At 44.0% G+C, this 23181-nt stretch overlaps 2 protein-coding genes across 2 annotated transcripts in view; both read right to left on the reverse strand.

Annotated features, from left to right (window-relative positions):
• Nucleotides 1–23181, reverse strand: part of LOC110494998 (hemicentin-2-like) — a 187632-nt gene that overhangs the window by 76701 nt on the left and 87750 nt on the right. The window lies entirely within an intron of this gene.
• The window catches only part of LOC118940320 (titin-like), a 61957-nt gene continuing 57074 nt past the window's right edge, over nucleotides 18299–23181 (reverse strand). The window contains exons 11-16 of the mRNA XM_036949066.1: nucleotides 22826–23089; nucleotides 22454–22717; nucleotides 22133–22223; nucleotides 21928–21982; nucleotides 21597–21832; nucleotides 18299–18507 (exon numbers count right to left, since the gene is read on the reverse strand). Of these exons, the coding sequence (XP_036804961.1) occupies nucleotides 18426–18507; nucleotides 21597–21832; nucleotides 21928–21982; nucleotides 22133–22223; nucleotides 22454–22717; nucleotides 22826–23089 (992 nt within the window). The 3' untranslated portion in view covers nucleotides 18299–18425. The remainder of the gene's footprint in view (nucleotides 18508–21596; nucleotides 21833–21927; nucleotides 21983–22132; nucleotides 22224–22453; nucleotides 22718–22825; nucleotides 23090–23181) is intronic.

Here is a 23181-nt window from a genome sequence, read left to right on the forward strand (position 1 = left end):
CTTAATGCAAGGTGATTTGTAGATCTCGACTCGCCTATAAAGTTGGCTACAATGTCGAACAATCCCACATTTACAAAAATCCCATTCAAGTCACGGGACTGATATTAAGATTTCACATATTAACATTCTCACATCATGTTCAAATCATCTGGAAGTGACTTTGTTGAGCTTCACAACGCATTTTTTTAAAACTTTTGATTGATTTTGAAATGATGTGCGAGAAATGCCTCTCAACAGTCACATGACGAATGGGATTTGTGCCACGAATGCTAAAACGTTAGCAAGTGGAAACAGTGTCAGGGGAAACTAAACCAAAGCAGGGACTGCTGTCACACCATGTTCATAGACTGCTAAAAGGGAAGGGAAACCAATGTGTCATTTTGTAATTTGGGTGAACCTCCGAGATATTATAACAATATATTAGCAAGAGACTAGAGGTGTAAGGTCTGGCTTTGGTTTGGTGCCATAGCTCTTTAGTCCATGTTCTGTGGTGGTTCTCTTCAGTCCATGTTTTGTGATGGTTCTCTTCAGTCCATGTTTTGTGATGGTTCTCTTCAGTCCGTGTTTTGTGGTGGTTCTCTTCAGTCCATGTTTTGTGGTGGTTCTCTCAGTTTATGTTTTGTGGTGGTTGTCTTCAGTCCATGTTTTGTGGTGGTTCTCTCAGTCCGTGTTTTGTGGTGGTTCTCTCAGTCCATGTTTTGTGATGGTTCTCTCAGTCCATGTTTTGTGGTGGTTCTCTCAGTCCATGTTTTGTGGTGCTTCTCTCAGTCCATGTTTTGTGGTGGTTCTCTTCAGTCCATGTTTTGTGATGGTTCTCTCAGTCCATGTTTTGTGGTGGTTCTCTCAGTCCATGTTTTGTGATGGTTCTCTCAGTCCGTGTTTTGTGGTGGTTCTCTCAGTCTGTGTTTTGTGGTGATTCTCTTCAGTCCATGTTCTGTGGTGGTTCTCTTCAGTCCATATTTTGTGATGGTTCTCTTCAGTCCATGTTTTGTGATGGTTCTCTTCAGTCCATGTTTTGTCATGGTTCTCTCAGTCCATGTTTTGTGGTGGTTCTCTCAGTCCATGTTTTGTGGTGGTTCTCTTCAGTCCGTGTTTTGTGATGGTTCTCTCAGTCCATGTTTTGTGGTGGTTCTCTTCCCTCCAGGTTCTGTGGTGGTTCTCTCAGTCCATGTTTTGTGGTGGTTCTCTTCAGTTCGTGTTTTGTGGTGGTTCTCTTCAGTCCATGTTTTGTGGTGGTTCTCTTCAGTTCGTGTTTTGTGGTGGTTCTCTCAGTCCATGTTTTGTGGTGGTTCTCTTCAGTTCGTGTTTTGTGGTGGTTCTCTTCAGTCCATGTTTTGTGGTGGTTCTCTTCAGTCCATGTTTTGTGGTGGTTCTCTTCAGTCCATGTTTTGTCATGGTTCTCTCAGTCCATGTTTTGTGGTGGTTCTCTCAGTCCATGTTTTGTGGTGGTTCTCTTCAGTCCGTGTTTTGTGATGGTTCTCTCAGTCCATGTTTTGTGGTGGTTCTCTTCCCTCCAGGTTCTGTGGTGGTTCTCTCAGTCCATGTTTTGTGGTGGTTCTCTTCAGTTCGTGTTTTGTGGTGGTTCTCTTCAGTCCATGTTTTGTGGTGGTTCTCTTCAGTTCGTGTTTTGTGGTGGTTCTCTCAGTCCATGTTTTGTGGTGGTTCTCTTCAGTTCGTGTTTTGTGGTGGTTCTCTTCAGTCCATGTTTTGTGGTGGTTCTCTTCAGTCCATGTTTTGTGGTGGTTCTCTTCAGTCCATGTTTTGTGGTGGTTCTCTCAGTCCGTGTTTTGTGGTGGTTCTCTTCAGTCCATGTTTTGTGATGGTTCTCTTCTCTCCAGGTTCTGTGGTGGTTCTCTCAGTCCGTGTTTTGTGGTGGTTCTCTCAGTCCGTGTTTTGTGGTGGTTCTCTTCAGTCCGTGTTTTGTGGTGGTTCTCTTCAGTCCATGTTTTGTGGTGGTTCTCTCAGTCCATGTTTTGTGATGGTTCTCTCAGTCTATGTTTTGTGATGGTTCTCTCAGTCCATGTTTTGTGGTGGTTCTCTCAGTCCATGTTTTGTGGAGGTTCTCTCAGTCCATGTTTTGTGGTGGTTCTCTTCAGTCCGTGTTTTGTGATGGTTCTCTCAGTCCATGTTTTGTGGTGGTTCTCTTCTCTCCAGGTTCTGTGGTGGTTCTCTTCCCTCCAGGTTTTGTGGTGGTTCTCTTCCCTGGATGGTCTGATACACGGAGTGCTGAGCATCTCTCTGAAGAGATGTGAACGTGTCACTGTGGGAGATTTTCACACTCCGAGAGAGAGAGACAGCGACAAAGGAAACACAGTATGAGCACTTTACACACTGCTCTATAGTATTCTCTCTCACTTCTACTTTCTGCGTTCATCTCTCTCCTCTGTGTCTGTCTTTCTCTCACTCACCCACTTACCCACTCACACAAACAAACACAAAAACTGTATACAAAATAAACACATTAATGAATATGTTATAACATACTTACTGCCAGAGTGTCTGGTCCTCATTTTCAGTGGTGTGTGTGTCCCAGTTAGGGTCAGGATGGACACTCTGTGGAGAGAGAGCTGTGTCAAGGTACAGGGAAAATAGTAGAAAGAGACTATTGTGACACAGTAAAAAATAAAAGCAGTAACTTATCAACAGGAAGTGTGTTGATAGAATGACCATCTGTAGAGCATCTATCCAGACTATCCAAATAAAGTGACTAAAAAACTATATCACTGTAAATCCCTTTATCACTGAGTTTTCCCTCTAATACACAGATGGAAGAAATCCTATTCTATACAGATGTAAACACAAACCAAGACTAATGCCCAGAACTAAATGGAATTCAGCAGTTTAGATTTATTGAATGTAACTGTACCTGTGACAGACAGAGTGACTCCAGGATCACCACTATATTTCCTTACGGTCTGATCTGTTATAAAGCTGAACTTGTACATAGCTGAGTCACTGTCTCTCAGATCTCTGATTGTCAGGGTGTGGCCATTCTTCTTGTTGCTACAGTACGTCACATGACCTGTGTAGTCTGGTTCATCACTCAGAGTCACAGGATTCCCCTCAGCATCATTTTAGTGAACCAGAAGGTTGTTGTGATTGTATAGCCACTGGGATATGTGTAAGAGCAGGACATCTCCACTGTTGACCCCTTCAAGGTACAGATACTCTGAGTGATGTACGTCACACTCCTGCTATCCTGACCCAGTAACACTGAAACACAATCACACATTATAGTGATTATACATTACAGACCCATTTCCTCACACTAACAGCATTTGTCCACACTGTGTTGCCGTACTCTACTTGCTGAGTGTGAATGGAAACCACAGAAAGGACCTAAGTGTTACTCAGTGAGGTGTGAAAGACAACTATTCCAGAAAAGAAGAAGCCCCTAACAGACGATGTCACTGAACACACAGAATAACATTAAGATAACATTACTAAAACATTATGAATGAGACCATACCTGTCACAGACCAGAGAAAGACCCCCAACACACTTCCTGCTGTTCTCAAGGACATTGTTGCATCTCCCACCCTGCAGTCTTAGAAACATAAACAACAACTCACTCTATAGCTGGTGAATAACTCCACCTGATACATTAAAACAGTCCAGGGTCCATATTCACAAAGTGTCTGTCACGATCATTGTATTGAGGAGACCAAAGTGCAGCGTGGTGTGAATGCATACTTTAATGAACGGACAAAAAAAACACGTAGTACACTAAACAAACTAAACTAACAAGACAACCGCTAAAGAAACTGAATGCTAACATGCACCATCACATAGACATAGATGATAACCCACGAAGTACCCAAAGAAGGTGGCTGCCTAAATATGGTTCCCAATCAGAGACAGCGATAAACAGCTGCCTCTAATTGAGAACCAATCTAGGCAACCATAGACACCTTGATAGTAAACAACCCCATAAACCTACAAAACCCCTAGACAGTACAAAAACACATACATCACCCAAGTCACACCCTGACCTAACCAAAACAATAAAGAAAACAAAGAATACTCAGGTCAGGGCGAGACAGTGTCAAAAATGTAAGTAAAAGTAAAATGATACAGTGAGTCAACTTATCGTCGTAGCTGTGTATAGAAAGAAGAAGTGTGATTTTAGTGACTGACACATTGTGAAAGCAGCCTAGTCAGAGATTTAAGACAATCACATGCATCAACAGCATGTCAGAAAGGGATGTACTGGATGTACTGCTAAAGGCTGCATAGCTATTTACATTTCTTCATTTGAGGAGTGGGCCTACATGTTTTAAAGGGGCTAAATGCAGCCCATTTTCAACATAGTCTTTTCTTTAAATACAGATCCACAACAAAGTGTTGACTGTTCTATATGGTTTCTTAATGTGTTTCCTCACAAGATGTGACCCATCACTCCTCATCATCTCCATCAAAGTGCTACTGAAGGTTCCAGTGTTCTAGACTAGAGCTCCTCCTACTGGCATCTCAACATTACTGCAGCCTCCAGTCTCTCTTCATATGCCCCAATCATGTCCTCATCCACTTGGATCAATAACAAAATATCAAACTGGTAATAAGGTGCCTGAGAGGTCCCGATTCCCAACCCTTTCCCAAGTGTGCAAGTTCACTCTTCCCGTCATGGATTTAAAAGTATGAGACTGGTGTGAACATTGGAGTTTCCATATTTGTTAGCTGAATCCATATCAGTGGAACAGGCAAAGCTGAAATCTTTGCCCTATACACATTCTATGTCTTTGCCAGGGGTCAGGGAAACGGACGAGGGATTCACATTTTCTCAACATTGATTTTCATCACATTTTCATGACACTCAACTAGTGAATTCAGACAATCCGATCAGAGAGCGAAACATGCAAATCTACGATGCTCACAAGGTCTACTTCGGGGAAGAAGTGGGCGGAGTCAGGTCTACTTCGGGGAAGAAGTGGGCGGAGTCAGGTCTACTTTGGGGAAGAAGTCGGAGGAGTCAGGTCTACTTTGGGGAAGAAGTCGGAGGAGTCAGGTCTACTTCGGGGAAGAAGTGGGCGGAGTCTGGGGCGTATTCAAACAAAAGATGGCAGCATAAAGATACAAATGAAAATACACCAAATAAATCGTCAAATAACATTTGAAAATGTAAAGAAATGTAGACAGAATAAACCAACCATGTAAAGATACTGTGTTATTAAGAGATGACGTTGGACTGTCATATGAATTCAGTGAACTAGCTGTTACGGTGCGTGAATGAGGACCCAAAAGCGAATCAACTTAAACAGAGCTTCTTTAATTACCAAACATAGGTAGGCTCAGATGGACCGGCAGATTCCGACAGGACAGGACAAGGTTACAGCAAACATGACGACAGTCTGGTTCAGGCATGAATGACACAAACAAACAAACAAGAATCCGACAAGGACAGGAGCAGAAACAGAGAGAGATATTGGGACCTAATCAGAGGGAAAAAAGGGAACAGGTGGGGAACGGGGTGAATGGGTAGTTAGAGGAGACAAGGGACAGCTGGGGGAAAGCGGGGGAGAAAAGGTAACCTAACACGACCAGCAGAGGGAGACAGGGTGAAGGGAAAGGACAGAGACAAGACAACATGACAGTACATGACAGTACCCCCCCACTCACCGAGCGCCTCCTGGCGCACTCGAGGAGGAAACCTGGCGGCAACGGAGGAAATCATCAATCAGCGCACGGTCCAGCACGTCCCGAGAGGGAACCCAACTCCTCTCCTCAGGACCGTACCCCTCCCAGTCAACTAGGTACTGATGACCACGGCCCCGAGGACGCATGTCCAAGATTTTACGGACCCTGTAGATAGGTGCGCCCTCGACAAGGATGGGGGGGGGGGGGGGAAGACGAGCGGGGGCGCGAAGAACGGGCTTAACACAGGAGACATGGAAGACCGGGTGGACGCGACGAAGATATCGCGGAAGAAGAAGTCGCACTGCGACAGGATTAATGACCTGAGAGATACGGAATGGACCAATGAACCGCGGGGTCAACTTGCGAGAAGCCGTCTTAAGGGGAAGGTTCTGAGTGGAGAGCCAAACTCTCTGACCGCGACAATATCTAGGGCTCTTAGTTCTACGCTTATTAGCAGCTCTCACAGTCTGCGCCCTATAACGGCAAAGTGCAGACCTGACCCTCTTCCAGGTGCGCTCGCAACGTTGGACAAAAGCCTGAGCGGAGGGGACGCTGGACTCGGCGAACTGAGATGAGAACAACGGAGGCTGGTACCCGAGGCTACTCTGAAAAGGAGATAGCCCGGTCGCAGACGAAGGAAGCGAGTTGTGGGCGTATTCTGCCCAGGGGAGCTGTTCTGACCAAGACGCAGGGTTGCGAAAAGAAAGACTGCGTAAGATGCGACCAATAGTCTGATTGGCCCGTTCTGCTTGACCGTTAGACTGGGGGTGAAAGCCGGAAGAGAGACTGACGGAAGCCCCAATCAAACGGCAAAACTCCCTCCAAAATTGAGACGTGAATTGCGGACCTCTGTCCGAAACGACGTCTGACGGAAGGCCATGAATTCTGAAAACATTCTCGATGATGATTTGTGCCGTCTCTTTAGCAGAAGGAAGCTTAGCAAGGGGAATGAAATGAGCCGCCTTAGAGAACCTATCGACAACCGTAAGAATAACAGTCTTCCCCGCTGACGAAGGCAGTCCGGTGACAAAATCTAAGGCGATGTGAGACCACGGTCGAGAGGGAATAGGAAGCGGCCTGAGACGGCCGGCAGGAGGAGAGTTACCGGACTTAGTCTGCGCGCAGACCGAACAAGCAGCCACGAAACGACGCGTGTCATGCTCCCGGGTGGGCCACCAGAAACGCTGGCGAATGGAAGCAAGCGTACCCCGAACGCCAGGGTGGCCGGCTAACTTGGCAGAGTGAGCCCACTGAAGAACGGCCAGACGAGTAGGAACGGGAACGAAAAGAAGGTTCCTAGGACAAGCGCGCGGCGACGGAGTTTGAGTGAGTGCTTGCTTTACCTGCCTCTCAATTCCCCAGACAGTCAACCCGACAACACGCCCCTCAGGGAGAATCCCCTCGGGGTCAGTGGAGGCTACTGAAGAACTGAAGAGACGAGACAAAGCATCAGGCTTGGTGTTCTTAGAGCCCGGACGATAAGAAATCACGAACTCGAAACGAGCGAAAAACAGCGCCCAACGCGCCTGACGCGCATTAAGTCGTTTGGCAGAACGGATGTACTCAAGGTTCCTATGGTCAGTCCAAACGACAAAAGGAACGGTCGCCCCCTCCAACCACTGTCGCCATTCGCCTAGGGCTAACCGGATGGCGAGCAGTTCGCGGTTACCCACATCATAGTTACGTTCCGACGGCGACAGGCGATGAGAAAAATACGCGCATGGGTGGACCTTGTCGTCAGAGAGGGAGCGCTGAGAAAGGATGGCTCCCACTCCCACCTCTGACGCGTCAACCTCGACAACGAACTGTCTAGAGACGTCAGGTGTAACAAGGATAGGAGCGGATGTAAAACGATTCTTGAGGAGATCAAAAGCTCCCTGGGCGGAAACGGACCACTTAAAGCACGTCTTGACAGAAGTAAGGGCTGTGAGAGGAGCTGCCACCTGACCGAAATTACGGATGAAACGACGATAGAAGTTCGCGAAGCCGAGAAAGCGCTGCAGCTCGACGCGTGACTTAGGGACGGGCCAATCAATGACAGCTTGGACCTTAGCGGGATCCATCTTAATGCCTTCAGCGGAAATAACAGAACCGAGAAATGTGACGGAGGAGGCATGAAAAGTGCACTTCTCAGCCTTCACAAAAAGACAATTCTCTAAAAGGCGCTGGAGGACACGTCGAACGTGCTGAACATGAATCTGGAGTGACGGTGAAAAAATCAGGATATCGTCAAGGTAAACGAAAACAAAGATGTTCAGCATGTCTCTCAGGACATCATTGACTAATGCCTGAAAGACAGCTGGAGCGTTAGCGAGGCCGAAAGGAAGAACCCGGTATTCAAAGTGCCCTAACGGAGTGTTAAACGCCGTCTTCCACTCGTCCCCCTCCCTGATGCGCACGAGATGGTAAGCGTTACGAAGGTCCAACTTAGTGAAAAACCTGGCTCCCTGCAGGATCTCGAAGGCTGAAGACATAAGAGGAAGCGGATAACGATTCTTCACTGTTATGTCATTCAGCCCTCGATAATCTATGCAGGGGCGCAGAGACCCGTCCTTCTTCTTGACAAAAAAAAACCCCGCTCCGGCGGGAGAGGAGGAGGGGACTATGGTACCGGCGTCAAGAGCTACAGACAAATAATCTTCGAGAGCCTTACGTTCGGGAGCCGACAGAGAGTATAGTCTACCCCGGGGGGGGGTGGTTCCCGGAAGGAGATCAATACTACAATCATACGACCGGTGTGGAGGAAGAGAGGTGGCCCTGGACCGACTGAACACCGTGCGCAGATCGTGATATTCCTCCGGCACCCCTGTCAAATCACCAGGCTCCTCCTGTGAAGAAGAGACAGAGGAAACAGGAGGGATAGCAGACATTAAACATTTCACATGACAAGAGACGTTCCAGGAGAGGATAGAATTACTAGACCAATTAATGGAAGGATTATGACAAACTAGCCAGGGATGGCCCAAAACAACAGGTGTAAAAGGTGAACGAAAAATTAAAAAAGAAATGGTTTCACTATGATTACCAGAAACAGTGAGGGTTAAAGGTAGCGTCTCACGCTGAATCCTGGGGAGAGGACTACCATCCAGGGCGAACAAGGCCGTGGGCTCCTTTAACTGTCTGAGAGGAATGTCATGTTCCCGAGCCCAGGTCTCGTCCATAAAACAGCCCTCCGCCCCAGAGTCTATTAAGGCACTGCAGGAAGCTGACGAACCGGTCCAGCGTAGATGGACCGACAAGGTAGTGCAGGATCTTGAAGGAGAGACAGGAGTAGTAGCGCTCACCAGTAGCCCTCCGCTTACTGACGAGCTCTGGCCTTTTACTGGACATGAAGTGACAAAATGACCAGCGGAACCGCAATAGAGACAGAGGCGGTTGGTGATTCTCCGTTCCCTCTCCTCAGTCGAGATGCGGATACCTCCCAGCTGCATGGGCTCAGCACCCGAGCCGGCAGAGGAAGATGGTAGTGATGCGGAGAGGGAGGCGACGGAGAGCGCGAGCTCCTTTCCACGAGCTCGGTGATGAAGATCAACCCGTCGCTCAATGCGAATAGCGAGTTCAATCAAGGAATCCACGCTGGAAGGAACCTCCCGGGAGAGAATCTCATCCTTTACCTCTGCGCGGAAACCCTCCAGAAGACGAGCGAGCAAGGCCGGCTCGTTCCAGCCACTGGAGACAGCAAGAGTGCGAAACTCAATAGAGTAGTCTGTTATGGATCGATTGCCTTGACATAGGGAAGACAGGGCCCTGGAAGCCTCCTCCCCAAAAACAGATCGATCAAAAACCCGTATCATCTCCTCCTTAAAGTCTTGATACTGGTTAGTACACTCAGCCCTTGCCTCCCAGATTGCCGTGCCCCACTCACGAGCCCGTCCAATAAGGAGAGATATGACGTAGGCGACACGAGCAGTGCTCCTGGAGTAAGTGTTGGGCTGGAGAGAAAACACAATATCACACTGGGTGAGGAACGAGCGGCATTCAGTGGGCTCCCCAGAGTAACACGGCGGGTTATTGATTCTGGGCTCCGGAGATTCGAAAGCCCTGGAAGTGGCCGGTGGATCGAGGCGGAGATGGTGAACCTGTTCTGTGAGGTTGGAGACTTGGGTGGCCAGGGTCTCAACGGCATGTCGAGCAGCAGACAATTCCTGCTTGTGTCTGCCTAGCATCGCTCCCTGGATCTCGACGGCTGAGTGGAGAGGATCCGAAGTCGCTGGGTCCATTCTTGGTCGGATTCTTCTGTTACGGTGCGTGAATGAGGACCCAAAAGCGAATCAACTTAAACAGAGCTTCTTTAATTACCAAACATAGGTAGGCTCAGATGGACCGGCAGATTCCGACAGGACAGGACAAGGTTACAGCAAACATGACGACAGTCTGGTTCAGGCATGAATGACACAAACAAACAAACAAGAATCCGACAAGGACAGGAGCAGAAACAGAGAGAGATATTGGGACCTAATCAGAGGGAAAAAAGGGAACAGGTGGGGAACGGGGTGAATGGGTAGTTAGAGGAGACAAGGGACAGCTGGGGGAAAGCGGGGGAGAAAAGGTAACCTAACACGACCAGCAGAGGGAGACAGGGTGAAGGGAAAGGACAGAGACAAGACAACATGACAGTACATGACACTAGCTCTCTCAGTTGGCTTGTTAGCTACATGAAGCAGACGTTGTTCAGTGATACAGAAAGCTAGCTAGCCAGCTAGAAGCTAACTCTGTTACCTCTGACATTCAAGTGAAGTTACTTCCATAAACTGGCATTTTTGTGCATCCCACAGCTGCTGTGGACAAAGTGGATTGTGAATTACAGCAGCATATTAATGATTTGTTTACACTTCACACATTAGTAATGTTGTGATAAAAGTAATAAGAAACATTGCATCAAGCAGAACTACGTCCTGAATTTTGAGGCAAAATTGTGCTATAACAATTTTTTTTTTGTCTAGCAAACTATATATAAAGTGTATATAAAGTAATTGAATTTATTTGGGTAACAGACAACCACATTTACTAAAAAATGTTTTAAGCTGGTAGCATGATACCCAAGAAAGACTCGCTGCCAATGGTGCTTAAACAAAGTACTGAGTAAAGGGTCTGTATACTTACGTAATGTGATACTTCCATTTTGTATTTTTAATCCATTTGCAAACCTTTCTAAATACCTGTTTTTGCTTTGTCATTATGGGGTATTGTGTGTAGATTGATGAGGGGTAAAAAACGACTTATTCAATTTTAGAATAAGGCTGTAACATAACAAAATGTGGAAAAAGTCAAGGGGTCTGAATACTTTCCTAATGCACTGTATATTATTAAATACTATTATAAACCAGGTAGTTTAAGTCCTGGATGCTGATTGGCTGAATAAGCATTTAATTTCACATACAGTATTTCAGACAATAGAACACTGGTATGACACCAAAATATTTGTTTACTTTCTATTTATGTTGGTAACCAGTTTATAATAGCAATACGGCCCTTGGGCTTGTAGTATATGGTCAATATACCACGGCTAAGGGCTGTATCAAGGCACTCTGCGTTGTGCAGAACAACAGACTTTAGTCGTGGTACAGTATATTGGCCAATATACCACACCGCCTCTGACCTTATTGCTTAATTATACCACTTAGTTATAATATACGGGTCCAGATATATAAGGTCTTCTTGGTTCTGGGTTTGTTGTTTTCAGTTCTTGGTTCTGGGTTTGTTGTTTTCAGTTCTTGGTTCTGGGTTTGATGTTTTCAGTTCTTGGTTCTGGGTTTGTTGTTTTCAGTTCTTCTTGGTTCTGGGTTTGTTGTGTTCAGGTCTTCTTGGTTCTGGTTTTGTGGTTTTTAGTTCTTGGTTCTGGGTTTGTCAGGTCTTCTTGGTTCTGGGTTTGTTGTTTTCAGTTCTTGGTTCTGGGTTTGTCAGGTCTTCTTGGTTTAGGGTTTGTTGTGTTCAGGTCTTCTTGGTTCTGGGTTTATTGTGTTCAGGTCTTCTTGGTTCTGGGTTTGTTGTGTTCAGGTCTTCCTGGTTCAGGGTTTGTTGTGTTCAGGTCTTCTTGGTTCTGGGTTAGTTGACTGTACTGTAGAGAACAGAGGAGTCCTCCTCAGCTGCTTGTGCTGCTGTGGGTCTGAGGAGAGAGAAACAGAAATGAAACAGAATCTGCATCCCCAAAAAGCCCTTCTTATACTCTTTATAGTGCATTACTTTGACCAAGGTCTATAAGGTTCTGGTGAAAAGTAGTGCACTAAATAAGGAATAGGGTTCCATTTGGAACACAGAACAGTTTCTCAAAACCATCACTCTCTCATTATAGACATAGGAATTGTCTTGAGATTTGCATTGTGGGGCAGCAGGGTAGCCTAGTGGTTAGAGTGTTGGACTCGTAACAAGTTCAAACCCCCGACCTGCGAAGGTACGAATCTGTCGTTCTGCCCTTGAACAGGCAGTTAACCGACTGTTCCTAGGCCGTCATTGAAATTAAGAATTTGTTCTTAACCGACTTGCCTAGTTAAATAAAGGTAAAAAAAATAAAATGGTTGTGTTTGTAGTTTAAGGAAATCCTGCCACTAGGGGTCAAATCTTTTGCTTATTAATGACATCATGGTCTTCTCGTCCAATAAGCAGCAGCATATCTAGAAACATATGTTATAGGAGGGTCAGATTTTCTTTTTGAGAAACTATCCCTAATCATCTATTCACTTCCTCATCCTCGTTGTTCAGTCAGTGGGCTCCAAAAACACTCCAAAACATCCTTTTAGAAACTAAGAAGCTCTAAGAAGTCTATAGTGATGCAGGTCTTTAGATGTTGTACACATGAAATGGTGTCATTCTTCCAGCAGTCCGTCTCCTTCCTAGGGTACCGCATTTCCACCTCAGGGGCGGAGATGGAGAGTGACCTTGTTTCAGCCGTGCGTAATTGGCCGACTCCCACCACGGTAAAGGAGGTGTAGCGGTTTCTAGGGTTTCCAATTACTACCGGAGGTTTATCTGTGGTTTTGGTCAGGTAGCGACTCCCATTACCTCACTGCTGAAATGGGTACGTTTGCAGTGGTTGGCTGAGGCGGACAGGGCTTTTGGTCACCTAAGGGCTCTGTTTACCTCGGCTCCCGTGCTGGCCCATCCGGATCCCTCTTTGGCGTTCACAGTGGAGGTGGACAAGTCCGAGGCTGGTATAGGAGCCGTGCTCTCTCAGCGCTCGGGCACGCCAGCGAAGCTCTGTACCTTCTTCTCGAGGAAGCTCCTATGCCTTCTTCTCGAGGAAACTATGATGTGGGGTACCGGGAGTTGTTGGCTGTTGTCAAGGCGTTGAAGGCGTGGAGACATTGGCTTGAGGGGGCTTAACACCCTTAACAAATCTGGACGGACCACCGCACCATGGAGTTCATCCGGGCAGCGAGGAGACTGAATCCTCGTCAGGCAAGGTGGGCCATGTTTTTACCCGTTTTGTTTTCACCCTTTTCTACAGACCAGGTTCCCAGAATGTGAAGGCAGACACACTGTCCCGGCTGTATGACACAGAGGAGCGGCCCATGGATCCTACCCCCATACTCCTGGCCTCCTGCCTGGTGGCGCCGGTAGTATGGGATCTGGACGCGGACATTGAACAGGCGTTACGTGCATAGCCCGCTCCCCTCCAGTGTCCCGCTGGGCGTCTGTACATTCCGTCTGCTGTCCGTGACCGGTTGATCTACTGGGCCCACACGTCCCCCTCTGGTCATCCAGGCATCGTTCAGACGGTGCGCTGTTTGAGTGGGAAGTACTGGTGGCCTACCTTGGCCAATCTCCCCTCCTCACAGGGAAACACCACGATCCTGGTCGTTGTGGATCGTTTCTCTAAGTCCTGCCATCTCCTCCCTCTGCCCATTCTCCCTATGGCCTTACAGGCTGCGGAGGCCTTGTTAAGCGTCAGTTGGAGTGGTTGAATCGCGCTCTCTGGAGGGCTGAATCACGGCCTAATCGCTCAACATCAGTCGCCAATCTCACTAATGCAGTTGTGGTTGAATAGAAGCAAGTCCCTGCAGAAATGTTCCAGCATTTAGTGGTAATCCTTCCCAGAAGATTGGAAGCTGTTATAGCAGCAAAGGGGGGACCAACTCCATATTAATGGCCATGATTTTGGAATGAAATGTTCTGTGAGCAGGTGTCCACATACTGTTGTTCATGTTGTGTATATATACTGAGTGTACAAAACATTAAGGACACCTTCCTAATAATGAGTTGCACCCCCCACTTTTGCCCTCAGAACAGCCTCAGTTTGTCAGGGCCTGGACTTACAAGGTGCCGAAAGCATTCCACAGGGATGCTGGCACATGTTGACTCCAATGCTTCCCACAGTTGTCCTTTGGGTGGTGGACCATTCTTGATACACACAGCGCTTGATGGGTGGCTACTTTGAAGAATCTCAAATATTAAATATATTTTGATTTGTTTAACACTTTTTTGGTTACTACATGATTCCATATGTGTTAGTCTTCACTATTATTCTACAATGTAAAACTAGTACAAATAAAGAAAAACCCTGGAATGAGTAAGTGTGTCTTTTGAATGGTACTGTATATAGTGTATAATGTGTATATTTATGGTGTATTATACAGGGCACATTTGAAAAAGAGGCCTAGTTCTCAATATGTACTCCATGTTAAAATAAAGGTTAAATAAAATAAACAAACATTATTTGGGTATGAGTATGATAAAAGGTACCTCTCCATGGGATCTCCATTCTCCCTTCTAACCCTCTATGTCCCCAAAGAGAGACACCTACCTTGGAAGGTCAGTGAACAGTTAGGGGGTCAAGAGCCATGCCATGTTGGAGACCATAGCACTCAATCTATATGACATCCCATTCTCACTAAACAATGATGTATTATATTCTCACTAAACAATGATGTATTATATTCTCACTAAACAATGATGTATTATATTCTCTAACTACTAGTTGGACAAAATGGTGGACTGTTATTCTTCGAAGAACAAAAGCCTTTAAAGCATCAATAATCTCACTGCTTGGTCTGAAATTGTTGACTGTGAGATGTATTATTATCAATCATCGAACATTCCAGAATGTTCCATCTCTCAGTGTTCAGGAATGGAATGCCCTCGCTGACTGAATTACCCTCCACACTCCAAACATCCATGTTATGTCATATTGTGTCTGTGTGTTTTAGAAATGACAAATAATAATATTTAATGTAACTGGTTGTGTGTCTAGGTGCCGGATATTTTTTTATTTAACCTTTATTTAACTAGGCATGTCAGTTTAGAACAAATTCTTACTTTCAATGACAGCCTAGGAACAGTGGGTTAACTGCCTTGTCAGGGGTAGAACGTCAGATTTTTATCTTGTCAGCTCAGGGATTCGATCTTTCAACCTCTCGGTTACTGGTCCAATGCTCTAACCACTAGGATACCTGCCGCCTATTGCTCCTTCTGAAAGTGTCTGTATATTTTGTGCATTCATGACGGTGATGAAGGTGAATTAACCACTATTGCTCTCCAAACCAATGTACATGTCTTATTTGTAGTTACTGTATGTACTGTACAGTAGAAGAGGTGTGATTTTGAAAGCTTTCCATTTTGTCTCCATTGAAGATAATGTTATGACAAGGTGAAAACAATGACGATGAAGTTTATTCATTAAAGTCACACTTCACACACCAGCTTAAAACAACAACAACATTTGATAAAAGCGATAAGAAACCTTGCATCAAGCAGAACTCTTTCCTGGACATAAAAACTAAAAAATATACCAAACTTATACTACGTGTATCATCTAATAGTACCATGTGAAGTAATACAATATAATAGAAGCAGATATAATGACGTTCTGGTTCTAAGCTTCATACAGCATATAGTCTCACAAGTCTGATGATTGTTTCAGAAATATAACATACAAACATATATAGTTATATAGAATACAACTGGACCTTGAGGTTGTCTTCTTCAGAAATATAACATACAAACATATATAGTTATATAGAATACAACTGGACCTTGAGGTTGTCTACTTCAGAAATATAACATACAAACATATATAGTTATATAGAATACAACTGGACCTTGAGGTTGTCTACTTCAGAAATATAACATACAAACATATATAGTTATATAGAATACAACTGGACCTTGAGGTTGTCTACTTCAGACATATAACATACAAACATATATAGTTATATAGAATACAACTGGACCTTGAGGTTGTCTACTTCAGACATATAACATACAAACATATATAGTTATATAGAATACAACTGGACCTTGAGGTTGTCTACTTCAGACATATAACATACAAACATATATAGTTATATAGAATACAACTGGACCTTGAGGTTGTCTACTTCAGACATATAACATACAAACATATATAGTTATATAGAATACAACTGGACCTTGAGGTTGTCTACTTCAGAAATATAACATACAAACATATATAGTTATATAGAATACAACTGGACCTTGAGGTTGTCTACTTCAGAAATATAACATACAAACATATATAGTTATATAGAATACAACTGGACCTTGAGGTTGTCTACTTCAGAAATATAACATACAATCATATATAGTTATATAGAATACAACTGGACCTTGAGGTTGTCTACTTCAGAAATATAACATACAAACATATATAGTTATATAGAATACAACTGGACCTTGAGGTTGTCTACTTCAGAAATATAACATACAATCATATATAGTTATATAGAATACAACTGGACCTTGAGGTTGTCTACTTCAGAAATATAACATACAAACATATATAGTTATATAGAATACAACTGGACCTTGAGGTTGCCTACTTCAGAAATATAACATACAATCATATATAGTTATATAGAATACAACTGGACCTTGAGGTTGTCTTCTTCAGAAATATAACATATAAACATATATAGTTATATAGAATACAACTGGACCTTGAGGTTGTCTACTTCAGAAATATAACATACAAACATATATAGTTATATAGAATACAACTGGACCTTGAGGTTGTCTACTTCAGAAATATAACATATAAACATATATAGTTATATAGAATACAACTGGAACTTGAGGTTGTCTACTTCAGAAATATAACATACAAACATATATAGTTATATAGAATACAACTGGACCTTGAGGTTGTCTACTTCAGACATATAACATACAAACATATATAGTTATATAGAATACAACTGGACCTTGAGGTTGCCTACTTCAGAAATACAACATTTTGGGAAAAAGATACTGTAATCAGAAATGTTTACAATTAAAAATAATAAATGTTAAGGTCCTACTTATTCATCATAGTTTAAAAGGCAAAACTGACCCTAGATCCGAACTCCTACTCTAAGTGTGAATAGAGTAGTTCTGTGTGGCCCAGTTTGTACAGCATGGTACATGGGTTCAATTCCTGCTTGTCACGCCCTCACCATAGAGAGCCCTTGGTTCTCTGTGGTGTTGTAGGTCAGGGCGTAACTAGGGGTTGTTCTAGTCTTTTAATGTATATGTTGGTGCTCTTAGTATGATTCCAAATTAGAGGCAGCTGATGTTTGTTGTCTCTAATTGGGGATCATACTTAAGGGTTCCCTGTTTCCACCTGCATTGTGGGATATTGTTTTGTGTGAGTGCATTCAGCACCACGTAGTTCACAGTCGTTGTATGTTTCTTGTTTTTGGTTTAAGTTTCACTGCAAATAAATATGTGGAACCCAACTCACGCTGTTCCTTGGACCGTCCATTTTAACGAGCGTGACACTGCTGGGACCACACATACGATACATGTATTTGAACATGACTGTAATGAATTTGGATAAAAGTGTCTGCTGGATGGAAAATATTATTACATACTATTATAAACTGGGTGGTTTGGGTCCTAGATGCTGATTGGCTGAAACAGCATTTCAGAAGTGTATACTGTATATCAGACAATATACCACGGGTATGATGCAAAAATTTAAAGTTTACTGTTCAATTTATTTTGGTAACCAGTTTATAATAGCAATAAGGTACCTCAGGGGATTGCAGTATATGGTCAATATGCCACGGCATATTCACTCAAGAACAGCCCTTAGCCGTGGTACAGTATATTGTCCATATACCACAAACCCCTGAAGTTTGTTATTGCTATTATAAACTTAAGCAATAAGGCCTGAGGAGGTGTGGTATATGGCCAATATACCATGGCTAAGGGCTGTTCTTAAGCACAACGCAACACTGAGTACTTGGATACAGCCCTTAGCCGTGGTATATTGGCCACATACCACAAACCCCTGATACAAGGTTTTATTTATATTTATATTTATACAAGGTTTTTCTGTTCAGGTCTTCTTGTTTCTGGGTTTGTTGTGTTCAGATCTTCCTGGTTCTGGGTTTGTGGTTCTGGGCCTTTGTGTTCAGGTCTTCTTGGTTCTGGGTTTGTTGTGTTCATGTCTTCTTGTTTCTGGGTTTGTTGTGTTCAGGTCTTCTTGGTTCTGGTTTTGTTGTGTTCAGTTCTTCCTGGTTCTGGGTTTGTGGTTCTGGGCCTTTGTGTTCAGGTCTTCTTGGTTCTGGGTTTGTTGTGTTCATGTCTTCTTGTTTCTGGGTTTGTTGTGTTCAGGTCTTCTTGGTTCTGGTTTTGTTGTGTTCAGTTCTTCCTGGTTCTGGGTTTGTGGTTCTGGGCCTTTGTGTTCAGGTCTTCTTGGTTCTGGGTTTGTTGTGTTCAGGGCTTCTTGGTTCTGGGTTTGTTGTGTTCAGGTCTTCTTGGTTCTGGGTTTGTTGTGTTCAGTTCTTCCTGGTTCTGGGTTTGTGGTTCTGGGCCTTTGTGTTCAGGTCTTCTTGGTTCTGGGTTTGTTATGTTCAAGTCTTCTTGGTTCTGGGTTTGTTGACTGTACTGTAGATCTCAGAGGCATCCACCTCAGCTGCTTGTGCTGCTGCTGGTCTGAGGAGAGAGAAACAGAAATGAAACAAAGGAACCCTATACCCTTTATAGTGCACTACGTTTGATCAGGGCCTATAGGGCTCGGTCAAAAGTAGTGCACTAAATAGTGAATAGAGTGCCATTTGGAACTCATCACTCCCTCATTATAGTCATGTCATGGTAATTGTCTTGAGATGTCCATTGTTGGGTTGGTAGATAAAGGAAATGACATCACTAGTAGTCACTAGGGGTCAACTGTTTTGCGTATTGATGACATCTCCTACAATAAGCAGCAGCATATGAATGACCTTAATGCAGAATATGGTCACAGGGGGGCAGCAGTGAGGCGGTTACATTTCACAGCAGCTTATTGCAGATCCTGGTCCTTTTTCTGTTGTTGAGGCATGAATTACCTTAATGCAGAATATGCATTATTGATGACATCATCATTGTCTACTCCTCCAATGAGCACATGTCCGTAACTACATATGAGGACACCTGATGTTTGTTTTGAAAATAATAATAATAGCCTAATACATATACTGTACACAATAAAGAAAATGTATTATGAATAAATGAAAATTAAGAAATGAACATCTAAATATTGCTCCCAGTGTTGTTCAAAGCTTATTTTCTTGATCTGACTAATCGCTCCTGCCTCTTTGTGAACGAGAGGAATCATTAACTGTGGTTCGTTCGTTTTGTTTGCCTGCTTCCCCTGGATCTTCCTCCCTGATTTGCTTTTCAGCAGCACATTCACCATTCTCTCAAATATCTAACTCCCCTTCTCGCTGAACAGGCCGAGGGAGACGTGAAACTAAATACCCCAACTAGCAGATAGCTCTGCTGACAATCTGTTTGCGAGATGCCGAACGATCTCTCAACTCCTGCCGCTTCTACAGACATCCACCAAACAACCAAACCATTTAGCTAGCTTGCTGTTGCTAGCTAATTTGTCCTGGGATATAAACATTGTGTTGTTATTTTGCCTGAAATGCACAAGGTCCTCTACTCCGACAATTAATCCACACATAAACGGCCAACTGAATCGTTTCTAGTCATCTCTCCTCCTTCCAGGGTTTTTTATCTTTGAACTTAAATGGTGATCACATCTAAACTTTCATAGGATTACCACGACGACCGGCAAAACAGTTAGTCTTTCAATCACCCACGTGGGTATAACCAATGAGATGGCACGTGGGTACCTGCTTCTATAAACCAATGAGGAGATGTGAGAGGCAGGACTTTCAGCGTGATCTGCGTCAGAAATAGAAAGGACTTCTATTTTAGCCCTTGGCATGGCAGACGCTCCTTGGCGCGAGGGAGCAGTGTGGGTGCTATAATTTAATAACATGGATTTCTAAATGTATTTTGTGACGCTCGCACACACGACGTGTCCGGTCTGGTCAGCATGTTAGCCAGCTAGAAGGACGTGTCCGGTCTGGTCAGCATGTTAGCCAGCTAGAAAGACGTGTCCGGTCTGGTTAGCATGTTAGCCAGCTAGAAGGACGTGTCCGGTCTGGTCAGTGTGTTAGCCAGCTAGAAGGACGTGTCCGGACTGGTAAGCATGGATGAAGTAAGAAGCTTACGTTAAATAGAGCCTACCTCAGCAGGAGCAAACCATATACTACAAAGTACTTTACAGAGAACAGGCTACTGAGACAGACAGTGATGTGGGGCTCAGTGGAGAGGCTGAGGTGCAGGTAGAAGTAGAGGAGACAGAGAGAGAGAGGAAGCAAGCAGAGAGAGAGGTTTTTACAGTGGTTCCCAAACTTGGGGTCGGGGCCCCATGTGGGGTGCCCTGAGAAAATCTGTACTAATCTAATCAAACACTTAAAAATATATATATGTTTCAATTTAAACATCTTCACAGGACCTATCTTCCCTATAGTTCTACATTATAATACTATCAACATGTAAACAATACAGTGCTAGAAATGTAATATGTTTTTATTTATTCTCTGATTAGTGTGTCAGTGTGAATCATTTCCCATATTTCCTCCCTTTCAGGTGTATAACATTACAACTGAATAGCTAATAGGTTATGTGTTTGTAGATGGACTGAGGTGAATTAACCTACAGCAGCCAAGGTGATAATGAACTGAGGTGAGATAAACCTCAGCAGCCAAGGAGATAATGGACTGATGTGAGATAACCCTCAGCAGCCAAGGTGATAATGGACTGAGGTGAGATAACCATCAGCAGCCAAGGTGATAATGGACTGAGGTGAGATAACCCTCAGCAGCCAAGGTGATAATGGACTGAGGTGAGATAACCCTCAGCAGCCAAGGTGATAATGGACTGAGGTGAGATAACCCTCAGCAGCCAAGGTGATAATGGACTGAGGTGAGATAACCCTCAGCAGCCAAGGTGATAATGGACTGAGGTGAGATAACCCTCAGCAGCCAATGTTATAATGGACTGAGGTGAGATAACCCTCAGCAGCCAAGGTGATAATGACTGAGGTGAAATAACCCTCAGCAGCCAAGGTGATAATGAACTGAGGTGAGATAACCCTCAGCAGCCAATGTGATAATGGACTGAGGTGAGATAACCCTCAGCAGCCAAGGTGATAATGACTGAGGTGAAATAACCCTCAGCATCCAAGGTGATAATGAACTGAGGTGAGATAACCCTCAGCAGCCAAGGTGATAATGGGCTGAGGTGAGATAACCCTCAGCAGCCAAGGTGATAATGGACTGAGGTGAGATAACCCTCATCAGCCAAGGTGATAATGGACTGAGGTGAGATAACCCTCAGCAGCCAAGGTGATAATGGACTGAGGTGAGATAACCCTCAGCAGCCAAGGTGATAATGGACTGAGGTGAGATAACCCTCAGCAGCCAAGGTGATAATGGACTGAGGTGAGATAACCCTCAGCAGCCAAGGTGATAATGGCTGGGGTGATTTTTGCTTGTTTTTTTCTGTTTTCCAAATACCATTTAAAAGTGTTTTAATTGTGTAGAAATGCAGTAAATGAGATTCAACTTTCCACCCCCCCCCCCCCCCCATCCAGATTTGGTTGTAAACAAGCAAACTTCTCCTTTAATGCTATGTGTTCACAATGTTCTAGTATTGACTATGTTGTTGTAATGGCAGAATATGCTCACCGGGTGGCAGCACAGGGGAGGTTGAATTTCACAGCAGCGTACTGGACATCCTCATCCTGTTTCTGGGGCTGAGGCACTTGGACGGTGGAGTACAGAGGCACTTCCTGTTTTTTGGAGTGAGAGAAGTGGACGCTGGCGTAGTGAACATCATCCTGGTCGTATGTGGACTCTGTCTGTGCTGCAGTAGGGGTCATGGCCATGTTTGAGACATTGTCATACACTGGACTAGAGTCTCCCTGATGGAGAGAGAGAACAGACAACATGAGGAGTGGAAATGTTCCACAAAGAATACACAGTCATCACAGTCACCTTCTGATTCCAACAGACTCACCTGTCCATCATCTGCTGTGTCTCTTGTGTTGGAGGTGGATGTGGAGTTCTTCTTCCTGTTTTGTAAATGAATGAATGTATGAAGATATTAATAAATTAAGTTACTTTTATTTATTTGTATTTAACTAGGCAAGTCAGTTAAGAACAAATTCAAATTTACAATGACTGAAGTGAAATTATATAAAAATATATGCCATCTCACTCACCTGAACCACATGAGTCCAGAGAGACAGAGGATGAGAACCAGAACAACAACAATGATTCCTACAGCTGCAGTCAGAACTGATATTTGTTTCCCTATAATAAAATATGGATGATATGAGGACATGGCATGTTCTTATAATCTAAAATCTAACACATTATAGAATATCAACACAATACGTGTAAATACTTTGGGATCTTATAAAACTTGTGACATCATAAGCCAACACATAATTATAAACCAAAGTGTAATCAGTCAAAACACAATGATTAAGATCACTTGAAACCTGTCAATTTGTATTGAAGTATTGAAGATGTAACTTTACCTGCTACAATGATCATCAGAGCTGTAGAGTTCATAGATCCTCTTCCATTCTGGGCCTCACAGTAATATTCTCCTCTGTCCTCAGAGATGATGTTAGTGATGCTGTAACTCTGTCCTGATGCTTTTGGTGAGGTTACGTTCTTCTTGTACCAGGTGTATTTGTCCACAGGTGGGTTGGCATCACTGCTGCAGGTCAGAGTCACTGAACTGCCCTCCACTATTTCACCAGAGGGACTGACTGACACTGAGGTGTTCTTTGGGCCGTCTGGTAGACAATATGTAACAACAGTGTATTAAATAGTGTTTTACTTGTGATTGAAATATGAATTTAAATGTGATCCTCTGATTAAAAGATGAGGTTAGGTGAACTAACACTGAACGTCCACAGACACAGAAGAAGAGTTGAGACGTCCATATTTATTCTCAGTCTCACAGTAATATTCTCCTCTGTCCTCAGAGATGATGTTAGTGATGCTGTAACTCTGTCCTGATGCTCTTGGTGAGGCTAAGTTCTTCTTGTACCAGGTGTATTTGTCCACAGGTGGGTTGGCATCACTGCTGCAGGTCAGAGTCACTGAACTGCCCTCCACTATTTCACCAGAGGGACTGACTGACACTGAGGTGTTCTTTGGAGCGTCTGGTAAAGGAGAATTCGTCAGAGGGTTATAAAGGTGCAATTACAACCTCACATGACATATCAAAATCTGTGAAGCCAGACTATCAAAAATA

Source organism: Oncorhynchus mykiss, chromosome 17 (assembly GCF_013265735.2).
Source record: "Oncorhynchus mykiss isolate Arlee chromosome 17, USDA_OmykA_1.1, whole genome shotgun sequence".
Classification (NCBI taxonomy): domain Eukaryota; kingdom Metazoa; phylum Chordata; class Actinopteri; order Salmoniformes; family Salmonidae; genus Oncorhynchus; species Oncorhynchus mykiss.